General features: G+C 46.6%; 1 protein-coding gene across 1 annotated transcript in view; it reads right to left on the reverse strand.

The window, feature by feature from the left end:
* Window positions 1-20,699, reverse strand: part of PDS5A (PDS5 cohesin associated factor A) — a 644,759-nt gene that overhangs the window by 198,383 nt on the left and 425,677 nt on the right. Inside the window, exon 17 of the mRNA XM_030191317.1 lies at window positions 1,172-1,287. Coding sequence (XP_030047177.1) covers window positions 1,172-1,287 — 116 coding nt within the window. The remainder of the gene's footprint in view (window positions 1-1,171; window positions 1,288-20,699) is intronic.

Here is a 20,699-nt window from a genome sequence, read left to right on the forward strand (position 1 = left end):
TCACCAGATAAATGCAACATCTGTGTGGTGAGCATGAAAGCAATGTGTCTTGCACTACAAAAGTCCCAATGTCTGCCTGCTTCTATGTTTGTGCAGCGCTGCATATGCCTTGTAGCGCTATAGAAATGCTAAATAGTAGTAGTAGTAGTAGTAGAGCTCTTCATGGGTCTGACAATTGACTCTATCTCAGCAAGGTCTTATAAACATGGAGGAGAGAACCCAATGGCTTGAAACATGCAAGGTTCAAAGCAGGTACCCTTATGGATGGTGTTACCAACCCATCAACAGACCCCATAGTGGGGAGGCCAGAAAACATCTGTGTTTTACTCTCAAGCACAGGTGAAAAATGCTTCTTGCTTTAATCTAATATTTCTCTTCAAAGAAAATTTTGAAAAATACTGCCAAGAAAACAAAATGATGCAAAGCCACTTCAACACAGGGCATGGGGGGCACATCTCTACTGTAACACACTAGTGTAACTAGGGAAAGTCCGGATTCAGGCATTTGATGAAGGGTGAACACACTCTGAAATATTATTTCACTGAGCTCTGATCACTAGGACAAGATGGCATACCATGAAATTTAGATTTTGAGGATAATCATAGAAAAAATTGTATATTACATAAAATAATGAAAATGTAAGCTACTTTTAGCCACCACTGTTAAGTCCTATGATCTTCCACAGCAATAGGTGATTACATTCTCTGATGGTAACATTTCTCTTTCAATCCAGCATGAACCTTTAAACTGAGGGTGGCAAACTGCTCTAAACAGTAACCCTACCTGTTTTTATTTTCTGGAGAGGGGGGGGGGGATCCTCCAAAAGCTTCATATGATAGAGGAAGATTCGCCTTTGCAGCCTAAAACACTTCTGCGGGCCTGCAAATGTCAATTCCTCTCCTGATGGCTGGCAAAAATCATATTGCTCCAAAGGGCTGGAAACCTCTTGCTGTGGGATGGAAGACTGCCAATTTGCAGGAAAAATGTAGGCAGCAGGCTACTGTTTGCCCACCCCAACTGATTAAATTCATGTACACCTAAGACGGAGACACATGACACAGTGGACCACTGCTCTCAAAAACTTGTATTTCAGAATGTGCTACTACCCATATGTGTCACTGTCCTGTCCCTCCATCTATATGCTGAAGAAAAAGTGCTGCTATTAGTGTACCTGATAGCTTCTGAGTCAATGTGCACAGGCGCAATTCTCTCCAATAGGAATTTCACCATCTCCAGAAATGGGTTTGTTGGCTGCTTTGGATTCGCAAGTTTACGAGCTATCTCTCTCTAGAAAAGTGGGATGGGGAGTGGGGACAGAAGGAAACAAAAAAAATCCAGTGAAATACAATTTCAATCACTAATTCAGCTTTAGGCTACAGACTGCACGCATAACTCCTAACTGGCTTCTCAGCTAATGATGTTCTGGGGTAGTGTTTCTTATGTTGTCAGTGAGGCAGAACTGTTTTCTCTATGGTTTAGCAGACCTATAATAGATCAATATATACTTTCTGTACACATTAGAATTAAAAAAAACAAATGACCCTTTCTGGGAACAAGACACAAATCCTTTTTGCATTTTCTAGATGTTTACAGTCTATTCATCAAGCATTAGCCCAGATAGTGTTTATAGACATAGAACAATTGCATGGGCCATTATTTTGAAAGTAGGGAAACAAACATTTTTTTTTTTTTTTTTGCAGCTAACACTTCTAGGACAGGAGCAAGGAAATCAGGCACCCTAAGTGAACCTTCTTTCTTGAGCCACTACCACCAACACCCTTCTTCCCTTACATAGTAACATAGTAGGTGACGGCAGAAAAAGACCTGTACGGTCCATCCAGTCTGCCCAATAAGATAAACTCATATGCACTCCTTTATATGTATACCTGACCTTGATTTGTATCTACCATTTTCAGGGCACAGACCATAGAAGTCTGCCCAGTACTAGCCCTGCCTCCTAACCACCGGTGCTGCCACCCAATCTCCGCTAAGCTTCTGAGGATCCATTCCTTCTGAACAGGATTCCTTTATGTTTATCCCATGCATTTTTTAAATTCTGCTACCGTTTTCATCTCCACCACCTCCCGCGGGAGGGCATTCCATGTATCCACCACTGTCTCCATTAAAAAAATACTTCCTCACATTTTTCCCCGAGTCTGCCCCCCCTTCAACCTCATTTCATGTCCTCTAGTACTACCGTCTTCCCGTCTCCAGAACAGGTTCATTTGCGGATTAATACCTTTCAAATATTTGAACGTTTGTATCATATCACCCCTGTTCCTCCTTTCCTCCAGGGAATACATGTTCAGGTCAGCAAGTCTCTCCTCATACGTTTTGTAATGCAAATCCCATACCATTTTTGTAGCTTTTCTTTATACTGCTTCAATTATTTTTACATCCTTAGCAAGATACGGCCTACAGAACTGAACAAAATACTCCAGGTGGGGCCTCACCAACGACCTGTACAAGGGCATCAACACCTCCTTTCTTCTGCTGGTCACACCTCTCTCTATACAGCCTAGCAACCTTCTAGCTACGGCCACCACCTTGTCACACTGTTTCGTCGCCTTCAGATCCTCAGATACTATTACCCCAAGATCCCTCTACCCATCTGTACATATCAGACTCTCACCGCCTAACACGACTCCCATGGATTTCTACTCCCTAAGTGAATCACTTTGCATTTCTTCGCATTGAATTTTAATTGCCAAACATTAGACCATTCTTCTAGCTTCTGCAGATCTTTTTCATGTTTTCCACTCCCTCCCGGATGTCCACTCTGTTACAAATCTTGGTGTCATCCGCAAAAAGGCAAACTTTACCTTCTAACCCTTTGGCAATGTCACTCACAAATATATTGAACAGAATTGGCCCCAGCACCGATCCCTGAGGCACTCCACTACTCACCTTTCCCTCATCCTAGTGAATTCCATTTACCACCACCCTCTGGCGTCTGTCCGTCAACCAGTTCCTAATCCAGTTCACCACGTCGGGTCCTATCAGCCTGTCAAGTTTATTTAAGAGCCTCCTGTGGGGAACCGTGTCAAAAGCTTTGCTGAAATCTAAGTAGCATGTTCCTGATTTAATTCTCCGGTCACCCAGTCAAAGAATTCAATGAGATTCGTTTGGCACTATTTCCCTTTGGTAAAACATGTTGTCTCGGATCTTGCAACTTATTGGCTTCCAGGAAATTCACTATCCTTTCCTTCAGCATCGCTTCCATTACTTTTCCAATAATCGAAGTGAGGCTTATCGGCCTGTAGTTTCCAGCTTCTTCCCTATCACCACTTTTGTGAAGAGGAACCACATCCGCTCTTCTCCAATCCCACAGAACCTCTCCCGTCTCCAAGGATTTATCAAACAAATCTTTAAGAGGACCCGCCAGAACCTCTCTGAGCTCCCTCAATATCCTGGGGTGGATCCATCCGGTCCCATGGCTTTATCCACCTTTAGATTTTCAAGTTGTTTATACACACTCGCTTCCGTGAACAGTGCTATATCCACTCCATTCTCATACGTACTTTTGCCAATCAATCGTGGTCCTTCTCCAGGGTTTTCTTCAGTGAAAACAGAACAAAAGTATTTGTTTAGCAAATTTGCTTTTCCTTCATCATTATCCACATAGCGGTTCGCAGCATCTTTCAGTCTCACAATTCCATTTTTAGTCTTCCTCCTTTCACTAATATACCTGAAGAAAATTTTGTCGCCCTTCTTTACATTTCTAGCCATTTGTTCTTCCACTTTCGCCAGACGTATCTCTCTCTTGGCTTCTTTCAGTTTCATCCGGTATTCCTCTCCGTGTTCCTCTTCTTGAGTTTTTCTGTATTTCTGGAACGCCAACTCTTTAGCCTTTATTTTCTCAGCCACTTGCTTGGAGAACCATATTGGTTTCCTTTTTCTCTTGCTTTTATTTACTCTCCTTACATAAAGGTTTGTGGCCATATTTATAGCTTCTTTCAGCCTGGACCACTGTCCTTCCACTTTTCGTATGTTCCCCCAGCCCATCAGCTCCTTCCTCAGGTATTCCCCCATTTTACTAAAGTCAGCATGCTTGAACTGGGTTTTGAGTGGCTGCCCCCAACTTTAGCTGTTACACCAAACCAAACTGTTTGATGGTCACTGCTGCCCAGGTGGGCACCCACTCGGGACATTTGACACACTATCCCCATTTGTGAGCACCAGATCCAATGTCGTTTCTTCTCTCGTGGGTTCCATCACCATTTGTCTGAGTAGAGCACTTTGAAAAGCATCCACGATCTTTCTACTTCTTTCCAATTCCACAGATGGAACTTTCCAATCCACATCTGGCAGATTGAAATCTCCCAGCAACAGCACCCCTCTTTTCTTTCCCAACTTATGGATATCTGTGACCAGATCTTTATCTAGTTCCTCCGACTGTGTTGGAGATCTGTAGACAACACTCATGTGGACAGAGGTTCCATCATCTCTTTTTAAGGTGATCCATATCGCTTCTTCCTTTCCCCAGGTCCCTGTCATTTCAGTCGCTGCGAAACCATTTCTCACATACAGAGCTACTCCTCTACCTTTACGACCACTATCCTTCCTAAATAGATTATAGCCTGGTATGTTTGCATCCCATTCATGGGAATCATTGAGACATATCTCCGTGACTGCAACAATGTCTAAGTCTGCCTCTAACATCAGGGCTTGCACGTCATGAACTTTGTTGTTTAGACTGCAAGCACTTGTGGTCATCACTTTCCATCTACATTTCAGTGGCATTTTTGTCTTCTGTTTAGTTTTTTGTTTAGTCTCACTTTCTGCTGTGTTGATAAGAAGTGATTTACTAAGATTGTTGTTTTCATTGTTCTTTTCTAGTGTCACATCTTGTTTTTAGCTTTAGATGGGGGTGATCACTTGAAGTGACCTGACTCCAGTTGCCACCCCCCCCCCCCCATCTAGTTTAAATGCCTACCAGCATATTGTCTAAATTTCTCCCCAAGGACTTTTTTCCTGCCACAGCGAGATGCAGTCCGTCATTACAATATAGTCTTTTGTTTTTTCATGTATTGCTCCATCCTCCTATGTACCTAAAACCTTCTTTGTGACACCAGGCTTTGAGCCAGCTATTGAAATTTTCAGTACTTTGCAATCTTTTCTCTCCCTTTCCAAAGGTAGATAGCACTTCAGAGAAAGCTATTGTTTGTATCAAAGGTTTTAACCCCTCTCCCAGCTCCTGAAAAGCTCTCTGCACGGCAAGTGGGGTATTACTGGACAAGTCATTTGTTCCCAAGTGAATAAACATCAGTGTTTGACCCCTTAGTTTCTTCTCTGATTATAGAGATTATTTGCTTGGTACTCCTGGTAGCTGAGGAGCCTGAAATGCATTTCACTTTGCATGGCCCCTTGAACGGTGTTTCAAAGTTAATGTCTCTGATAATGGAATCCCCTAGTAAAACAGTTTCCTGGTATTAATTTCCTTTGAGGCAGTGGTGATAAGTTGGTATGATTTTGTGCAGTATGATTCTGTGCAGTCACAGAAGCTGCTTTAAGTGCATTCAATTCCTGCTTTACTTTACTGAGCTCCTGTTTTAAACTAGCAACCTGAAGACAGATATGACAAGCCTTAAGTCTCCAGATGGTTTGCCTTGGAACTAAAGCACCACAATTATTAGAGAATAAAAGTCATCTTGACTGGTTGAAATGGGTATGAACAGGTGCACTATGATAGGGTTAACAGTCTGCAAGATTGCCTGTGTGTGACTGAGAGTAAAGTTAATGATTTTTGGCTTGTCTATATATGACTGATTAAACCCTGGGGTGGGTGGGATTAAGTTCCAGTGAGTCTGAAATGTGCTGTATCAAAAAAAAAAGTTCTCTGGGTGGGGTCAACAATGATACAGTCTGACAAATTCAATTTGATTCAACAATCAGATTCCACTACAATATAATTTTCCTTTAGTAAATCTAAATATTCCCACTAATTACAGCAGTTTCATCAATGTAAAATGCAAATTTATAACCTGTTGGGAGACTAAGAGGCATATTTTCAAAGCACTTAGCCTTCCAAAGTTCCATAGAAACCTATGGAACTTTGGAAGGCTAAGTGCTTTGAAAATACGCCTCTAAGGCTGCTTTTTTCTTTTGCCTAGGATTGGAAGAACCTGTCCACAAAGTTAGAATGCTACAGCAAGAGTTAGCAGGGTGTAGGACAAGAAGCAGTTAGAAAAACCTATCCTCTCTACTATCAGAGCTAGGCAGGAAGAGAAAGATTTTTTTTTTGCTTTTTTTTCTATCAGTAGCTACATACCTAGCTAGTGGTAGAAAATTTGGCATACATGATTATAATTTTAAAAGTGGCATTCAATGATATAATAAATTCCATAGTCACTTCAGTAACAGCAACAAACTTTTCACTACCAGGCACAACCAACCCTCCCACCCCCCAAAAAATGCATTCCAAGTCTATAGTATACCAAAACCAGACCTCAAACACCAGAAATCCTGTTACAGCAGACCACATAATCCAAGACACCAGAAATCCTGTTACTGAAAACCACATAATCCAAAAAGGCACTTCCTAGTGGAAAACAGGAAAGGTCAGATTGCTAAAATTACTACTACTTATTTCTATCAGATGTATGCAGTGCTGAACAGACACATATAAGAGAGACAGTCCTAGTTCCAAAGATTTACAGCCATGCTCATCAATGAAAGGCCTGGGGGTCAATGGGGTCCCCCATTGGTCTAGGTTTTTTTTTGTTGTTTTTCTTCTGTTTTTTGCTGCATGGTTGCAGGACAAAGCATTTCTCAATAGACAAAAGAGAATGCATTTGGAAATGCTCAACCTTGAGGATTCCTCCCAATGAAATCCGAAGGTGCTGGGGGGCACTGTGAGAGTTCTTCTTGGGGTTGTACACCAGCTCCTCGTCTTCCCCACTATTAGAAGGCAACGATATTACTTGCAGGTCCTGTTCTCGTCTTCTGCATGCCCGCTGGAGGCACCGGTTTCGGATCTGCCATGTGGTGCCTATTGTAGGAGGGGGGGAGAAAGGAAAGGAAGCCCTGTAAGATATGATGGCGAAGGGTCATGAGTGGTCAGAGCCACAGTCTCCTGTGTAGAGACACTTTTTGAAGTTCATCCACCAAGTGGCTCCAGTCGTGAATGGGGGATTTCTTTCCGAAGCATTGGCAGTGGAACTAAGCAGGTCGGCGGCCCAGAGGACCATGCTTGTATAGGTTGCTAAGGAGGGTGGTGATTATAGTTTTGCAAATGTGGCCTGGGCAAAAGCCAGACTGGTAAGGGTGCAAGGTGTTATTTTCTGTAAAATCTGAGAGTCGCTTAAAAACAATACGTTCTGCAATGTTAGAAATAAAAGATAAGTTAGTAACAGGGAACTTGGATCGAGGGTCCTAAAAGGCACTTGCACCTAATAGTTATCATACAAACCCAAGTGAAAGCAGCAACTAAAACTGCACTGCCTAAAGTCAGCAGAAGAAAATAAAAAAAAATCTGAGTACAGACTCAAAAGAAGTAAAACTCAAAAGAAAAAAACAAAACATATTTTCACAACCTACTTTTTTTTAATGAAGTCCATCAGAAGCGCATTCAAATCACGTGGGCATGTTCCTAAAACTTGGACATTTTTCAATCATAATGGCACAAAAACAAACCCTCCAGGATTAAAACTAAGATGTTTTGAGCTAGATCTGTTTTTATAACGAACAAGGAACAAAAAGGTGACCTAAATAACCAGATGACCACTGGAGGGAATCAGGGATGACCTCTCCTTACTCCCCCAGTTGTCACGAACCCCCTCCCACACTTAAAAAATGTGATTTAAAACTTTACTTGCCAGCCTCAAATGTTATACTTAAGTCCATTAGAACAGAATGCAAGTCCATGGAGTGGTCTAGTGGTGGGTACGGTGCACTGCAGAAATGTGGACTCAGGTCCATACCTCCCCCTACCTGTTACACTTGTGGAGGAAACTGTAAGCCCTCCAAAACTCATCCGAAATCCACTGTACCCACATATAGGCGCCCACTTCGCCCGTAAGGGCTATGGTAGTAGTGTACAGTTGGGGGCAGTGGGTTTTGGGGGTGGCTCAGCAGACAAAATAAGGGAGCAATGGAGAGATGTCTACCTGGAAGCATTTTATGAAGTCCAATGCAATGTCCCCTACAGTGCCCTACTGCTTTCCTGGGATGTCTGAGGGACCAGTCTACTAAAAATGCTGGCTCCTCCTACATCCCAGTTTGTGCATTTTGTACTTGGGATTTTTTTTTTCTGAAACAGGACCAAAAAACAAAACGTCCAAATCACAAGACCTTCTTCAAAACAGTATTTTCATTAAAAAAAAAAAAGACAACACATTTTTCTTTTTTGAAATGACCTTCTTTCCTATTCAGATTTTGGACATTTTGGTCAGACATCATAATGAAGATGCCCCTCAATAATTTTTAAAATGAATGTTAGGTTAAACAAAGCTGGTATGGAGGTATTGGTTTTACCCAATTCCACTTTTAACATTGTTTTAGCATATGTCGCTCCAAGGTTCCCTTCACTAAGACTATTCATTATTGATGGAACTACTAGTCAATCTTGAGCTAGACTTAAATAGGACTACCTTAATGGGTGGCCTAAATCAAAAGGTACATATAGAGGGGGAAGACAACATAATCATGAATTTTATAGAATCTCTGGACGCACTACATTAAGTATTGCCACACTGGGACAGACCAAAAGGTTCATCAAGCCAAGCATCCTGTTTCCAACAGTGGCCAATCCAGGTCACAAATACCTGGCAAGATCCTGAAAAAAGTTCAATACATTTTATGCTGCTTATCACAGAAAAAACAGTGGATTTTCCCCAAGTCAATTTAATAATGGTCTATGGACTTTTCCTTTAGGAAGCCGTCCAGACCTTTTTTAAACCCCAGTAAGCTAACCGCCTCTACCACATTCTCTGGCAACGAATTCCAGAGTTTAATTACACTTTGAGTAAAGAAACATTTTCTCCAATTCGTATTAAATTTACTACTTTGTAGCTTCATTGCATGCCTCCTAGTCCTAGAATTGTTGGAAAGCGTAAACATAGTAACATAGTAGATGATGGCAGAAAAAGACCTGCATGGTCCATCCAGTCTGCCCAACAAGATAACTCATACGTGCTACTTTTTGTGTATACCCTACTTTGATTTGTACCTGTGCTCTTCAGGGCACAGACCGTATAAGTCTGGCTAGCACTATCCCCGCCTCCCAACCACCAGCCCCGCCTCCCTCCACCAGCTCTGGCACAGACCGTATAAGTCTGCTCAGCACTATCCCTGCCTCCCACCACCGGCTCTGGCACAAACCGTGTAAGTCTGCCCAGCACTATCCCCGCCTCCCAAACACCAGTCCCGTCTCCAACCACCGGATCTGGCACAGACCGTATAAGTCTGCCCAGCACTATCCCTGCCTCCCAACCACCAGCCCCACCTCCCACCACCGGCTCTGCCACCCGATCTCGACTAAGCTCCTGAGGATCCCTTCCTTCTGCACAGGATTCCTTTATGCTTATCCCACGCATGTTTGAATTCCGTTACCGTTTTCATTTCCACCATCTCCCGCGGGAGAGCATTCCAAGCATCCACTACTCTCTCCGTGAAAAAATACTTTCTGATATTTTTCTTGAGTCTGCCCCCCTTCAATCTCATTTCATGTTCTCTCGTTCTACCGCCTTCGCATGTCCGGAAAAGGTTCGTTTGCGGATTAATACCTTTCAAATATTTGAATGTCTGTATCATATCACCCCTGTTTCTCCTTTCCTCCAGAGTATACATGTTCAGGTCCGCACGTCTCTCCTCATACGTCTTGTAACGCAAAACCCATACCATTCTCGTAGCTTTTCTTTGCACCGCTTCAATTCTTTTTACATCCTTAGCAAGATACGGCCTCCAAAACTGAATGCAATACTCCAGGTGGGGCCTCACCAATGACTTATACAGGGGCATCAACACCCCCTTTCTTCTGCTGGTCACACCTCTCTCTATACAGCCTAACAACCTTCTAGCTACGGCCACCGCCTTGTCACACTGTTTTGTCGCCTTCAAATCCTCAGATACTATCACCCCAAGATCCCTCTCCCCGTCCGTACCTATCAGACTCTACCCGCCTAACACATACATCTGTCTACCCGTTCCACTCCACTCATTATTTTATAGACCTCTGTCATATCTCTCCTCAGCTGTCTTTCCTCCAAGCTGAAAAGCCCTAGATGCTTTAGCCTTTCCTCATAGAGAAGTCTTCCCATTTCCTTTATCATTTTAGTCGCCCTTCTCTGTACCTTTTCTAATTCCACTATATCTTTTTTGAGGTGCGGTGACCAGAACTGAATACAATATTCGAAGTGTGGTCACACCTTGGACTGATACAAAAGCATTATAACGTCCTCATTTTTGTTTTCCATTTGTTTCCTAATAATACCTAACATTCTATTTGCTTTCTTACTGCCGCAGCACACTGAGCAGAAGCTTTCAACGTATCATCAATGACACGTACGGGCTATGGTTGTGGTGTACAGTTGTGGGTAGTGGGGTTTGGGGGGGGGGGTTGGGGGCTCAGCACACAAGGTAAGGGAGCTATGTTCCTGGGAGTATTTTATTAAGTCCACTGCAGTGCCCCCTAGGGTGTCCAGATAGTGTCCTGGCATGTGAGGGAGACCAGTGCACTACAAATGCTGGCTCCTCCCACCTCCAAATGGCTTGCATGTGGATGTTTTTGACATGGACATCTTTGGTTTCAAAAATTGCCGAACTCAGAAACGTCCATGTCTAGGGACGTCCAAATTTAAGGATTTGGACGTCTCTTATGGTATTTTGGAAACGAAAGATGGATGTCCATCTTTTTTGAAAATACGGTTTTCTCCGCCCCTGGATTTGGACGTTTTGCAAGGACATCCAAATAGCAACTTGGACATTTCTTTTGAAAATTCCCCTCCACGTCTCATTAATCCATGCTTTTGAATATGCTCTGTAATTTTGTTCTTTATAATAGTCTCTACCATTTTGCCTGGCACCGATATCAGGCTCACCGATCTACAATTTCCCGGATCCCCTCTGGAACCTTTTTAAAATATTGGCGTTACATTGGTTACCCTCCAATCTCCTGGTACCACGCTCAATTTTAAAGATAAATTACATATTACTAACAATAGTTCTGCAAGTTCATTTTTCAATTCTATCAGTACTCTGGGATGAATACTATCTGATCCAGATTTGCTACGCTTCAATCTGTCAAATTGCCCCATTACATCCTCTAGGTTTATAGAGATTTCATTCAGTTTCTCCGACTCATCAGCTTTTAATACCATTTCTGGAAAGGGAAAGGAGGGAAATGGGACTTGATATACCGCCTTTCTGTGGTATTTTGCAACTACATTCAAAGTGGTTTACATATATACAGGTATATACATATCTACAGGTATCTGTCCCAAATCTTTCTCGGTGAAGACCGAAGCAAAGAATTAATTTAATCTCTCCGCTATGGCTTTGTCTCTCCTGGTTACCCCTTTTACCCCTTGGTCATCTAGTAGTCCAACCGATTCTTTTGCCGGCTTCTTGCTTTTAATATACCTAAAAAAAATTTTTTACTATGTGTTCTTGCCTCCAACGCAATCTTTTTTTCAAAGTCCCTCTTTGCCTTCCTTATCAGCGCTTTGGCATTTGACTTGACTTTCCTTATGCTGTTTCTTATTATTTTCAGTTGGTTCCTGCTTCCATTTCTGAAGGATTTTCTTTTAGCTCTAATAGCTTCCTTCACCTCACTTTTTAACCATGCCGGCTGTCGTTTGGTATTCCTACGTCCTTTTTTAATACATGGAATACATTTGGCCTGGGCTTCCAAGAATGGTATTTTTGAATAGCATTCACACTTGATGTAAATTTTTGACCCTCGCAGCTGCTCCTCTAAGGTTTTTTTTTCACCATTCTTCTCAATTTATCGTAGTCTCCTTTTTGAAAGTTAAACGCTAACGTATTTGATTTCCTGTGTATACTTATTCCAAAGCTAATATGAAATCTGATCATATTATGATCACTGTTATCAAGTGGCCCCAGCACCATTACCTCCCGTACCAGATCATGCCTATATATATTCATTATTATGTTATTCTTTTTTAGCAATTGCTACTGGAACACATATATATCAGAAAATATTTATAGTAAAGACCAATGAGTAGGCAGGTGTCCTATCTTTTGTTTTTTCGAAAGACGTGTTTTATTTACTACTAGTGAAAAAGGCCTGTTTCTGACATATGAAACGGGCGCTAGCAAGGTTTTCCTCGGAGTGTGTATGTTTGGGAGAGTGTATGTGAGAGTGACTGAGTGTGAGAGAAAGAGTGAAAGTGCGAGTGTGTGTGTGTGAGAGAGAGAGAATGAGTCTGGGTGTGAGTGTGTCTGTGAGAGAATGTATGTGTGAGAATGAGAGTGTGTGCAAGTGTGTATGTGAGACAGTGTGAGAGAGTGTTTCACACAGATTCAGTGTGTGTGAGAGAGAGAGTTTGTGTGATACACAGATGCTCTGTGAGACTGAGTGTATGAAACCAAGCGAGTGTGTGAGTGATTATGTGACACATAGAGAGTGAATGTGATACACTGTGAGACATAGAGTATGTGACAGTGAGAGACAGAAAGACATTGTCTGTGAGAGAGAGAGTGTGTGTGTGTGACAGAGATACCTCCCTCCCTCCCTCTGGTGTCAGGCCCCCCCCCCTCTCTCTCTGATGTCTGAGATTCCTGCCACTGCACCCAAGCAATTGGTGTGCGAGAGTGAGTGTGTGGGGGGTGGGGGGGTTCAGGAAGCGCTGCCAGATGAGAGAGTGTGTGTGTGTGTATGGGGTTTCAGGAAGCGCTACCAGATGAGAGAGAGTGTGTGTGTGTGTTGGGGGGTTCAGCTTTGAAGAAGAGGGGTGTGTGGGGGGGGTTCAAGAAGCGCTGCCAGATGAGTGAGTGAGTGTGTGTGTGTGGGGGGGGGGGGCGGTTTATCAAGCATTGCCAGATGAGAGTGTGTGTGTTTGGGGCGTGGGTTCAGGAAGCACTTGCAGAAGAGAGAGTGAGTGTGTGTGTGGGGGGGAGGGTTGAGGTAACGGGGCCAAATGAGAGTGAGTGAGTAGGTGTGTGTGTGTGGGGGGGGGGGGGGGGTTAGGAACAGCTGCCAGATTAGTGAGTGAGTGTGTGTGTGGGGGGGGGGGGGGGGGCAGGGGTTTCAGGAAGCGCTGCCAGATGAGAGAGAGTGTGTGTGTGTGTGTGTGTGCGTGTACGGGGTTTCAGGAAGCGCTGCCAGATGAGACAGAGTGAGTGTTAGGGGGAGGGGGGGTTCAGGAAGCGCTGCCAGAGTGAGAGAGAGTGTGTGTGTGTGTGTTGGAGGGGTGTGGGGGTGTGTGTGTTGGGGGTTTCAGCTGGGAAGAAGAGGGGTTTTGGGGGGGGGGGTATGGAAGCGCTGCCAGTTGAGTGAGTGTGTGTGTGTGTGTGTGTGGGGGGGGGTTATTGAGCGTTTCCACATGAGAGTGTGTGTGTGTGTGGGGGGGGGGGGTTATTGAGCGTTTCCACATGAGAGTATGTGTGTGGGGGGGGGGGGGTTCAGGAAGCGCTGCCAGATGAGAGAGTGAGTGTGTGTGTGTGTGTGTGTGTGTGTGGTGGTGGTGGGGGGGGGGGGGGTTCAGGAAGTGTGGCCAAATGAGAGTAAGTGTGTGTGTGTGTGGGGGGGGGGTGGGTCAGGAACCGCTGCCAGATGAGTGAGTGAGTGTGTGTGTGTGTGGGGGGGGGGGGGGGGGGGCAGGGGTTTCAGGAAGCGCTGCCAGATGAGAGAGTGAGTGTGTGTGTGTGTTGGGGGGGGGGGGGGTTGCGAGATGAGTGACTGTGTGGGGGGCAGGGGTTTCAGGAAGTGCTGGCAGATGAGAGAGTGAGTGTGTGTGTGTGTGTGTGTGGTGGGGGTGCCTGATGAGTGAGTGTGGGGGGGGGGCAGGGATTTCAGGAAGCGCTGCCAGATGAGAGTGTGTGTGGTGGGGGGGGGGGGGGCGTTAAAGAAGTGTGGCCAAATGAGAGTATTTGTGTGTGCTTGGGGGGGGGGGGGGGGGGTCAGGAACCGCTGCCAGATGAGTGAGTGTGTGGGGGGGGGGGCAGAGATTTCAGGAAGCGCTGCCAGAAGAGAGTGTGTGTGTGTGTGTTGGGGGGGTGGGGGCGTTGAGGAAGTGTGGCCAAATGAGAGTGAGTAAGTGTGGGGGGGGGGGGGGTCAGGAACCGCTGCTAGATGAGTGAGTGTGTGGGGGGGGGGGGGCAGGGGTTTCAGGAAGCGCTGCCAGATGAGAGAGTGAGTGTGTGTGTGTGTGGTGGTGGTGGTGGGGGGGGGTTCAGGAAGTGTGGCCAAATGAGAGTAAGAGTGTGTGTGTGTGTGTGGGGGGGGGGTTCAGGAACCGCTGCCAGATGAGTGAGTGAGTGTGTGGGGGGGGGGGGGCAGGGGTTTCAGGAAGCGCTGCCAGATGAGAGAGTGAGTGTGTGTGTGTGTTGGGGGGGGGGGTTGCGAGATGAGTGACTGTGTGGGGGGCAGGGGTTTCAGGAAGTGCTGGCAGATGAGAGAGTGAGTGTGTGTGTGTGTGTGTGGTGGGGGTGCCTGATGAGTGAGTGTGGGGGGAGGGCAGGGATTTCAGGAAGCGCTGCCAGATGAGTGTGTGTGTGGTGGTGGGGGGGGGGGGGGGGGGCGTTAAAGAAGTGTGGCCAAATGAGAGTATTTGTGTGTGCTTGGGGGGGGGGGGTCAGGAACCGCTGCCAGATGAGAGTGTGTGTGGTGGGGGGGGGGGGGCGTTAAAGAAATGTGGCCAAATGAGAGTATTTGTGTGTGCTTGGGGGGGGGGGGGGTCAGGAACCGCTGCCAGATGAGTGTGTGTGTGTGGGGGGGGGCAGAGATTTCAGGAAGCGCTGCTAGAAGAGAGAGTGTGTGTGTGTGTGTTGGGGGGGTGGGGGCGTTGAGGAAGTGTGGCCAAATGAGAGTGAGTAAGTGTGTGTGGGGGGGGGGGGTCAGGAACCGCTGCTAGATGAGTGAGTGTGTGGGGGGGGGCAGGGGTTTCAGGAAGCGCTGCCAGATGAGAGAGTGAGTGTGTGTGTGTGTGGTGGTGGTGGTGGTGGTGGTGGGGGGTTCAGGAAGTGTGGCCAAATGAGAGTAAGAGTGTGTGTGTGTGGGGGGGGGGGGGGGGGTTCAGGAACCGCTGCCAGATGAGTGAGTGAGTGTGTGTGGGGGGGGGGGGCAGGGGTTTCAGGAAGCGCTGCCAGATGAGAGAGTGAGTGTGTGTGTGTGTTGGGGGGGGGGGGTTGCGAGATGAGTGACTGTGTGGGGGGCAGGGGTTTCAGGAAGTGCTGGCAGATGAGAGAGTGAGTGTGTGTGTGTGTGTGTGTGTGTGTGGTGGGGGTGCCTGATGAGTGAGTGTGGGGGGAGGGCAGGGATTTCAGGAAGCGCTGCCAGATGAGAGTGTGTGTGGTGGGGGGGGGGGGCGTTAAAGAAGTGTGGCCAAATGAGAGTATTTGTGTGTGCTGGGGGGGGGGGGGGGGTCAGGAACCGCTGCCAGATGAGTGAGTGTGTGTGGGGGGGCAGGGATTTCAGGAAGCGCTGCCAGAAGAGAGAGTGTGTGTGTGTGTTGGGGGGGTGGGGGCGTTGAGGAAGTGTGGCCAAATGAGAGTGAGTAAGTAAGTGTGTGTGTGGGGGGGGGGGGGGGTCAGGAACCGCTGCTAGATGAGTGAGTGTGTGGGGGGGGGCAGGGGTTTCAGGAAGCGCTGGCAGATGAGAGAGTGAGTGTGTGTGGTGGTGGGGGGTTGCCTGATGAGTGAGTGTGTGTGGGGGGGCAGGGATTTCAGGAAGCGCTGCCAGATGAGAGTGTGTGTGTGTGTGTGTGGGGGGGGGGGGGGTTGAGGAAGTGTGGCCAAATGAGAGTAAGTGTTTGTGTGCATTTGGGGGGGGGGGGGGTTTAGGAACCGCTGCCAGATGAGTGACTGAGTGTGTGTGTGTGGGGGGGGGGGGCAGGGGTTTCAGGAAGCGCTGCCAGTTGAGAGAGAGTGTGTGTGTGTGTTGTATAGTTCAGTTGGGGGGGGGATTCTACTTTGAAGAAGAACGAAGGAAGCGCAGGCTGATTTCAGGGGTGTTTGTTGTGTGTTGTTGTGTGCCGTCACCGCCTCCTCCGCGTGATGCACCCCCCCTCCTGCCGCCATCCCACCCACCGTCGCGTAGTTTTGCTGGCGGGATTTACCTAAAATCCCGCCAGCAGAAGTCCTCTGTTGTCTGCTGTGCTGACTCCGGCGTGATCTTCAGCATTGTTAGCCTGTGCAGGGCGGGGTTCTGTGCGTCTGACGTCCTGCAGGTGCAGGACGTCAGACGCACAGAAGCCCTGCCTGCAGAGGCTAGCAATGCTGAAGATCACGCCAGAGTCAGAAGACAGAACTTGTGCTGGCGGGGTTTCAGGTTCCCCGCCGGCAAAGCTACGAGACGGTGGGTGGTTGGGGGTGGGTGGGTGTTGCACCTCCAGCATTTTGAAACGGGACTTCTTTGTTCTCCGGATTTTCGTGGGTGGCGCGGGGGGGGGGGGGGGCGCGGGGGGGGGGGGGGGGGGGGGGGGGGGGGGGGGGGGGTGTTGCACCTCCAGCATTTTGAAGCAGAGCTTCTTTTTGTTCTCCGGTTTTTCGTGGGTGGTTTTGGGGGAGGGGGCAGCGCGGGGGGTGGGTGTTGGACATCCAGGGGGAGGAGTAGAGAAACACGTGGCCCTGCCTGGGTGCGATTCGTTCGTTTACTTTTCTGTATGTTTTCCGCCCTCGATGTCATGACGTTTGACGCGAGGGCGGAGCACAGAGTCATAGTCAGTGGGATGGCTTCACCACCATGAACTTACGAACCCTTTATCATTGTGCTGTGAATTTAGAACCTTTGTCCTCAGAACGTTCAGGGTGCGTTTTATTATAAGAGATTTTAAAATGTTTATGATACATGTGTATTGATTATTTTAAAATATTTTTATGGAGTTTCTTTATGATTTTGAAAGATTGGCTATTCATGTTTTCAATATGATTTTAGACATGAAAGCAAGCGAGATGTTTTACTTACTATTTTTTATCTTGTATTTTATAGCCCCTGACACTGCCCTGCTGGGCGAAACACGTCCTGTGTCAGACATTTTACTTAATATATTTTCAATAAAATTTGTTTACACTTATACTGATCTGCTTCGTTGTTTTCCATCCCTGGTGTAGTTACAGGCAATGATGAACTTGTTTATGGACCTGCTGCAGTAGGAGAAAGACCTCGGAAGCCAATGAAAATTTAAGAGGATTAGCTATGTTTAGGTAGATCCCCAAGTATAAAAAGGCACGGGTTCCACCATTTTTACGTTACAACCTACATATGGTGAAATTTACTCTTATCTGTTAATTTCCTTTCCTTGAGTCCTGCTAGACCAGTCCACACCAGTGGGTTATATCCCTTGATCAGGAGATGGAGGCAGAGAAAAACAGACAGTTTCCAGTGATATCACTGGTATAATAGCAGGTATAGCCTAGAGTTAATCAGTAGACCTCTAACAAAATCAACAAACAGAATTCTATAGAATCCTGTAGAATCCTCCGGAACCTTTGCCCCAAAATTCAATGAAACAACATTAAACAACCTGAAGCTAAAAAGCAACTACAAGAAAAAGTAAATTAGGACCATCCAGTCCCTGAGCAGTGAATAGGCAAATCCCAAGCCCTAATATTCTGGGCAGGATGGTGGACTGGTCTAGAAGGACTCAAGGAAAGGAAATTAAAAGTTAAGAATAAATTTCACCTTCAGTCCACACCGGTGGGATGTACCAAAGCTTGTACATCCAGGTGGAAGACAAAGCTCCTTGCACATCTGCCCTGTCAAAGGCGCTGTCAACCCCTAGACCACAGATCTAACTTATGCCTCAAAAAGGAATTATGGGAGGACTATGTCACTCCTCTGGGGAAACAGCCTGGGCCTTTGCCCAGGAGCCAGACTGGACCCAAGTGGAGTAGGCCCTCATGCCAAATGAAACAGTCTTGTTCACCAAAATACAGGCAGCCTCAATGACCACCTTGATCCAATGTGCAATCAACGTTTTAGAAGCTGCTTCCCTCTGTATGCAGCCCCTGAAACAGATCTTCTAAACTCATTCATCACCATAAGATACTTCATCAAAACACTGTAAACGTTCAATCTGTGCAGCATCTGACAAGCCCTCTCTCTGGACTCACACAAATGCAGGCAGCGAAACCAAGTAAAAAGGGGACACAACCTTTGGCAGAAAAGAAAGCACCATATGCAAAGATATTATTGCATCAGTATAAAAAGACAAACAAGGATTCCTGCAGAAAATAATCTGTAGCTCCAAAATCCAGCAAGCTGAGCAAATGGCAACTAAGTAGGCTTTCTTCAAGCAAGAGCTCAAAGGGGACTCCTGCCAGAGCCTTCAGAACCAGAGGACGGTCTCACTTGGGGAGGACTGGCCAAAAGAGGGACTATGTTTAACTTTCTACAAAAACTGGACCACAAGAACCTGCCTTCCAGTGGACCCCAATAGTATGTTTGTGCAGCGCTGCGTATGCTTTGTAGCGCTATAGAAATGCTAAATAGTAGTAGTAGTATGCTAGCGTGGCAACCTGAACCTTAACAGAATTAGGGCCAAGCTCTGACCAAAGCCATCCTGGAAGAAGGAAAGAACCACAGAAACAAATCAGCCCTCTGTTGAGAAAGAGATCTCTGTCTCAGTGTGGAAGACTCAAAAGACTTCCGCATCCAGACATAAGCCAAAGAACTGGATGCAACTTAATAGCCAATGAATCTTTATCACCACCAGCAGGCCTCTGGTTCCATCCAGTTTGTTGATATAAGTGACTGCTATCACTTTGTTCAAAAACAACTGGACCACTTTCCCTTGAATGATGGAAAGGAAACTCTGTACAGCCATGAGAACTGCCCTAACCTCCAGGCAGTTAATGGACCAGTAGGCCTCCTCTGCTGACCAAGTGCCCTGCAGCATACTGAACTGGTAATGGCCCCGCAGCCTCTGAGGCTGGCATCACTGGTGACCACTGACCACTCTGGGATGACCAAGGAAACACTGAGAAGAGGCAAGATGAGCAATCCCACCAGCTTAGCTCAGCTCCTGCTTGAGGATTAGAGTGGGAGGTGAACATTGAAAGCCTAAAACTTGTCTCCTCCAATGGGCTAATAAGCCCTCTTTAGAGGGCAGTCTGTGGGCCCATGTCCACAGAACCACCTCCAAATTGAATGCCATCAATCCTAGCAGTGGAAAGTAATCCTATGCTGTGGGAATGGCTTAAGCACAAAACTCCCTCTTCCACAACTGAAGCATGTCAACTCTCTTCAAGTAGATGTGGCTGAAATTGGTAAGAAAGCAGACCCCCATGTACTCCAGTTTCTATGTTGGTTCAATATGGCTCCTTGCATAGTTGACCACCTAACCAAGGCTTTCCAAGAGCCTGATTATGTAAGATATTGCAATCAAGAACGCTTCTCCAAATGATGCACCTGCACCCCCTTCCTGCAAAAGTAGATGGCAACCACCTCCATGACCTTGGAAACAGTTTGTGGTGCCATGTGAGTCCAAAAGGAAGGATCTGGAACTGAAAGTGCCTGCCCAACACACAACCTCAGAACAGCCTGTGGTCTGGATGAATCAGGATGTGAAAATAGGCCTATGCCAGGTCCAAGGAGAAGAGAAACTCTCCAGGGCAGACTGAAGCAATCACTGAATGTAGGGTTTCCAGGAAAAACCAGGGAACCAGTAGGGCCACACTAACCCCCTTGAGGTGCAGGATGGGTCAGAAAGAACCCCCTTTTTTGGGGACCACAGAGTAGATGGAGTAGCACCAGCTCCCCTGCTCCCAGAAGGTGTCAAAAACAAGAGGACATGAATTCTAATGAAAACCAGTTCCAGAACCCACTGGTCCAAAGTAAGTAGGGTCCACTTCCAAGTAAAAAGACTAAGCCAACCTCCCACAAGAACCAGCCTAGTAGAGACCCCATGAATCTCAATGAAGTTTCTTACAGGCCTTGGTACCAGGGGCGAAGGATCCACTACATTTCCTAGGCTGCTTTGCCCCTGAAAGAACAGGCCTTTCTGTTGTTTCATGGTAGCACCCCACCAGTGGACTTCCTAGACTGAAACCAGTTTCAGTCCCATGAGGAAACTCCAGCCTCCTGAAAACTTGGAGACTCCTCAAGGATACGAGAGCCCTATCAAGGCCCTCCAGTATCACTGAGGCAATCCAGGACCTAAACTCCCATGTCCAGGAAGATCAGCCCCACACCCCCCACAGAGGGGTCACCTACAATCCAGGCCTCTGCAGGAGCCATGTGACCAGCATCTAAGATGGCCACAGATTCCACCCCCCCCCCTCCCTCCCTCCCCAAACCATAGGTCTACAGCCAGCGGGGCCCATGTGAAAGGGAGTGAGGTGGCTGCAATAGTCCTGGGTGCATGCTCCAAAAATCCCTCAAACCACAGCACCACGTTGGCATGGTGCTGGTCCCTGCCCCCAGACTCTCCATGGAAGAGGATGCTCCAACAATGAACTGGGGCCACAGCCTGACACAGTCCTCCCTTCAGAGTTCTTTCCTTTACTGTTTGGCTTGACTTTTTTTTTTTTTTCTTACTTTAATTGACTGCAATAAGGCAACCTGAAAAACTCAGTGC

The sequence above is a fragment of the Microcaecilia unicolor genome, chromosome 2, assembly GCF_901765095.1.
Source record: "Microcaecilia unicolor chromosome 2, aMicUni1.1, whole genome shotgun sequence".
In the NCBI taxonomy this organism is placed as follows: Eukaryota; Metazoa; Chordata; class Amphibia; order Gymnophiona; family Siphonopidae; genus Microcaecilia; species Microcaecilia unicolor.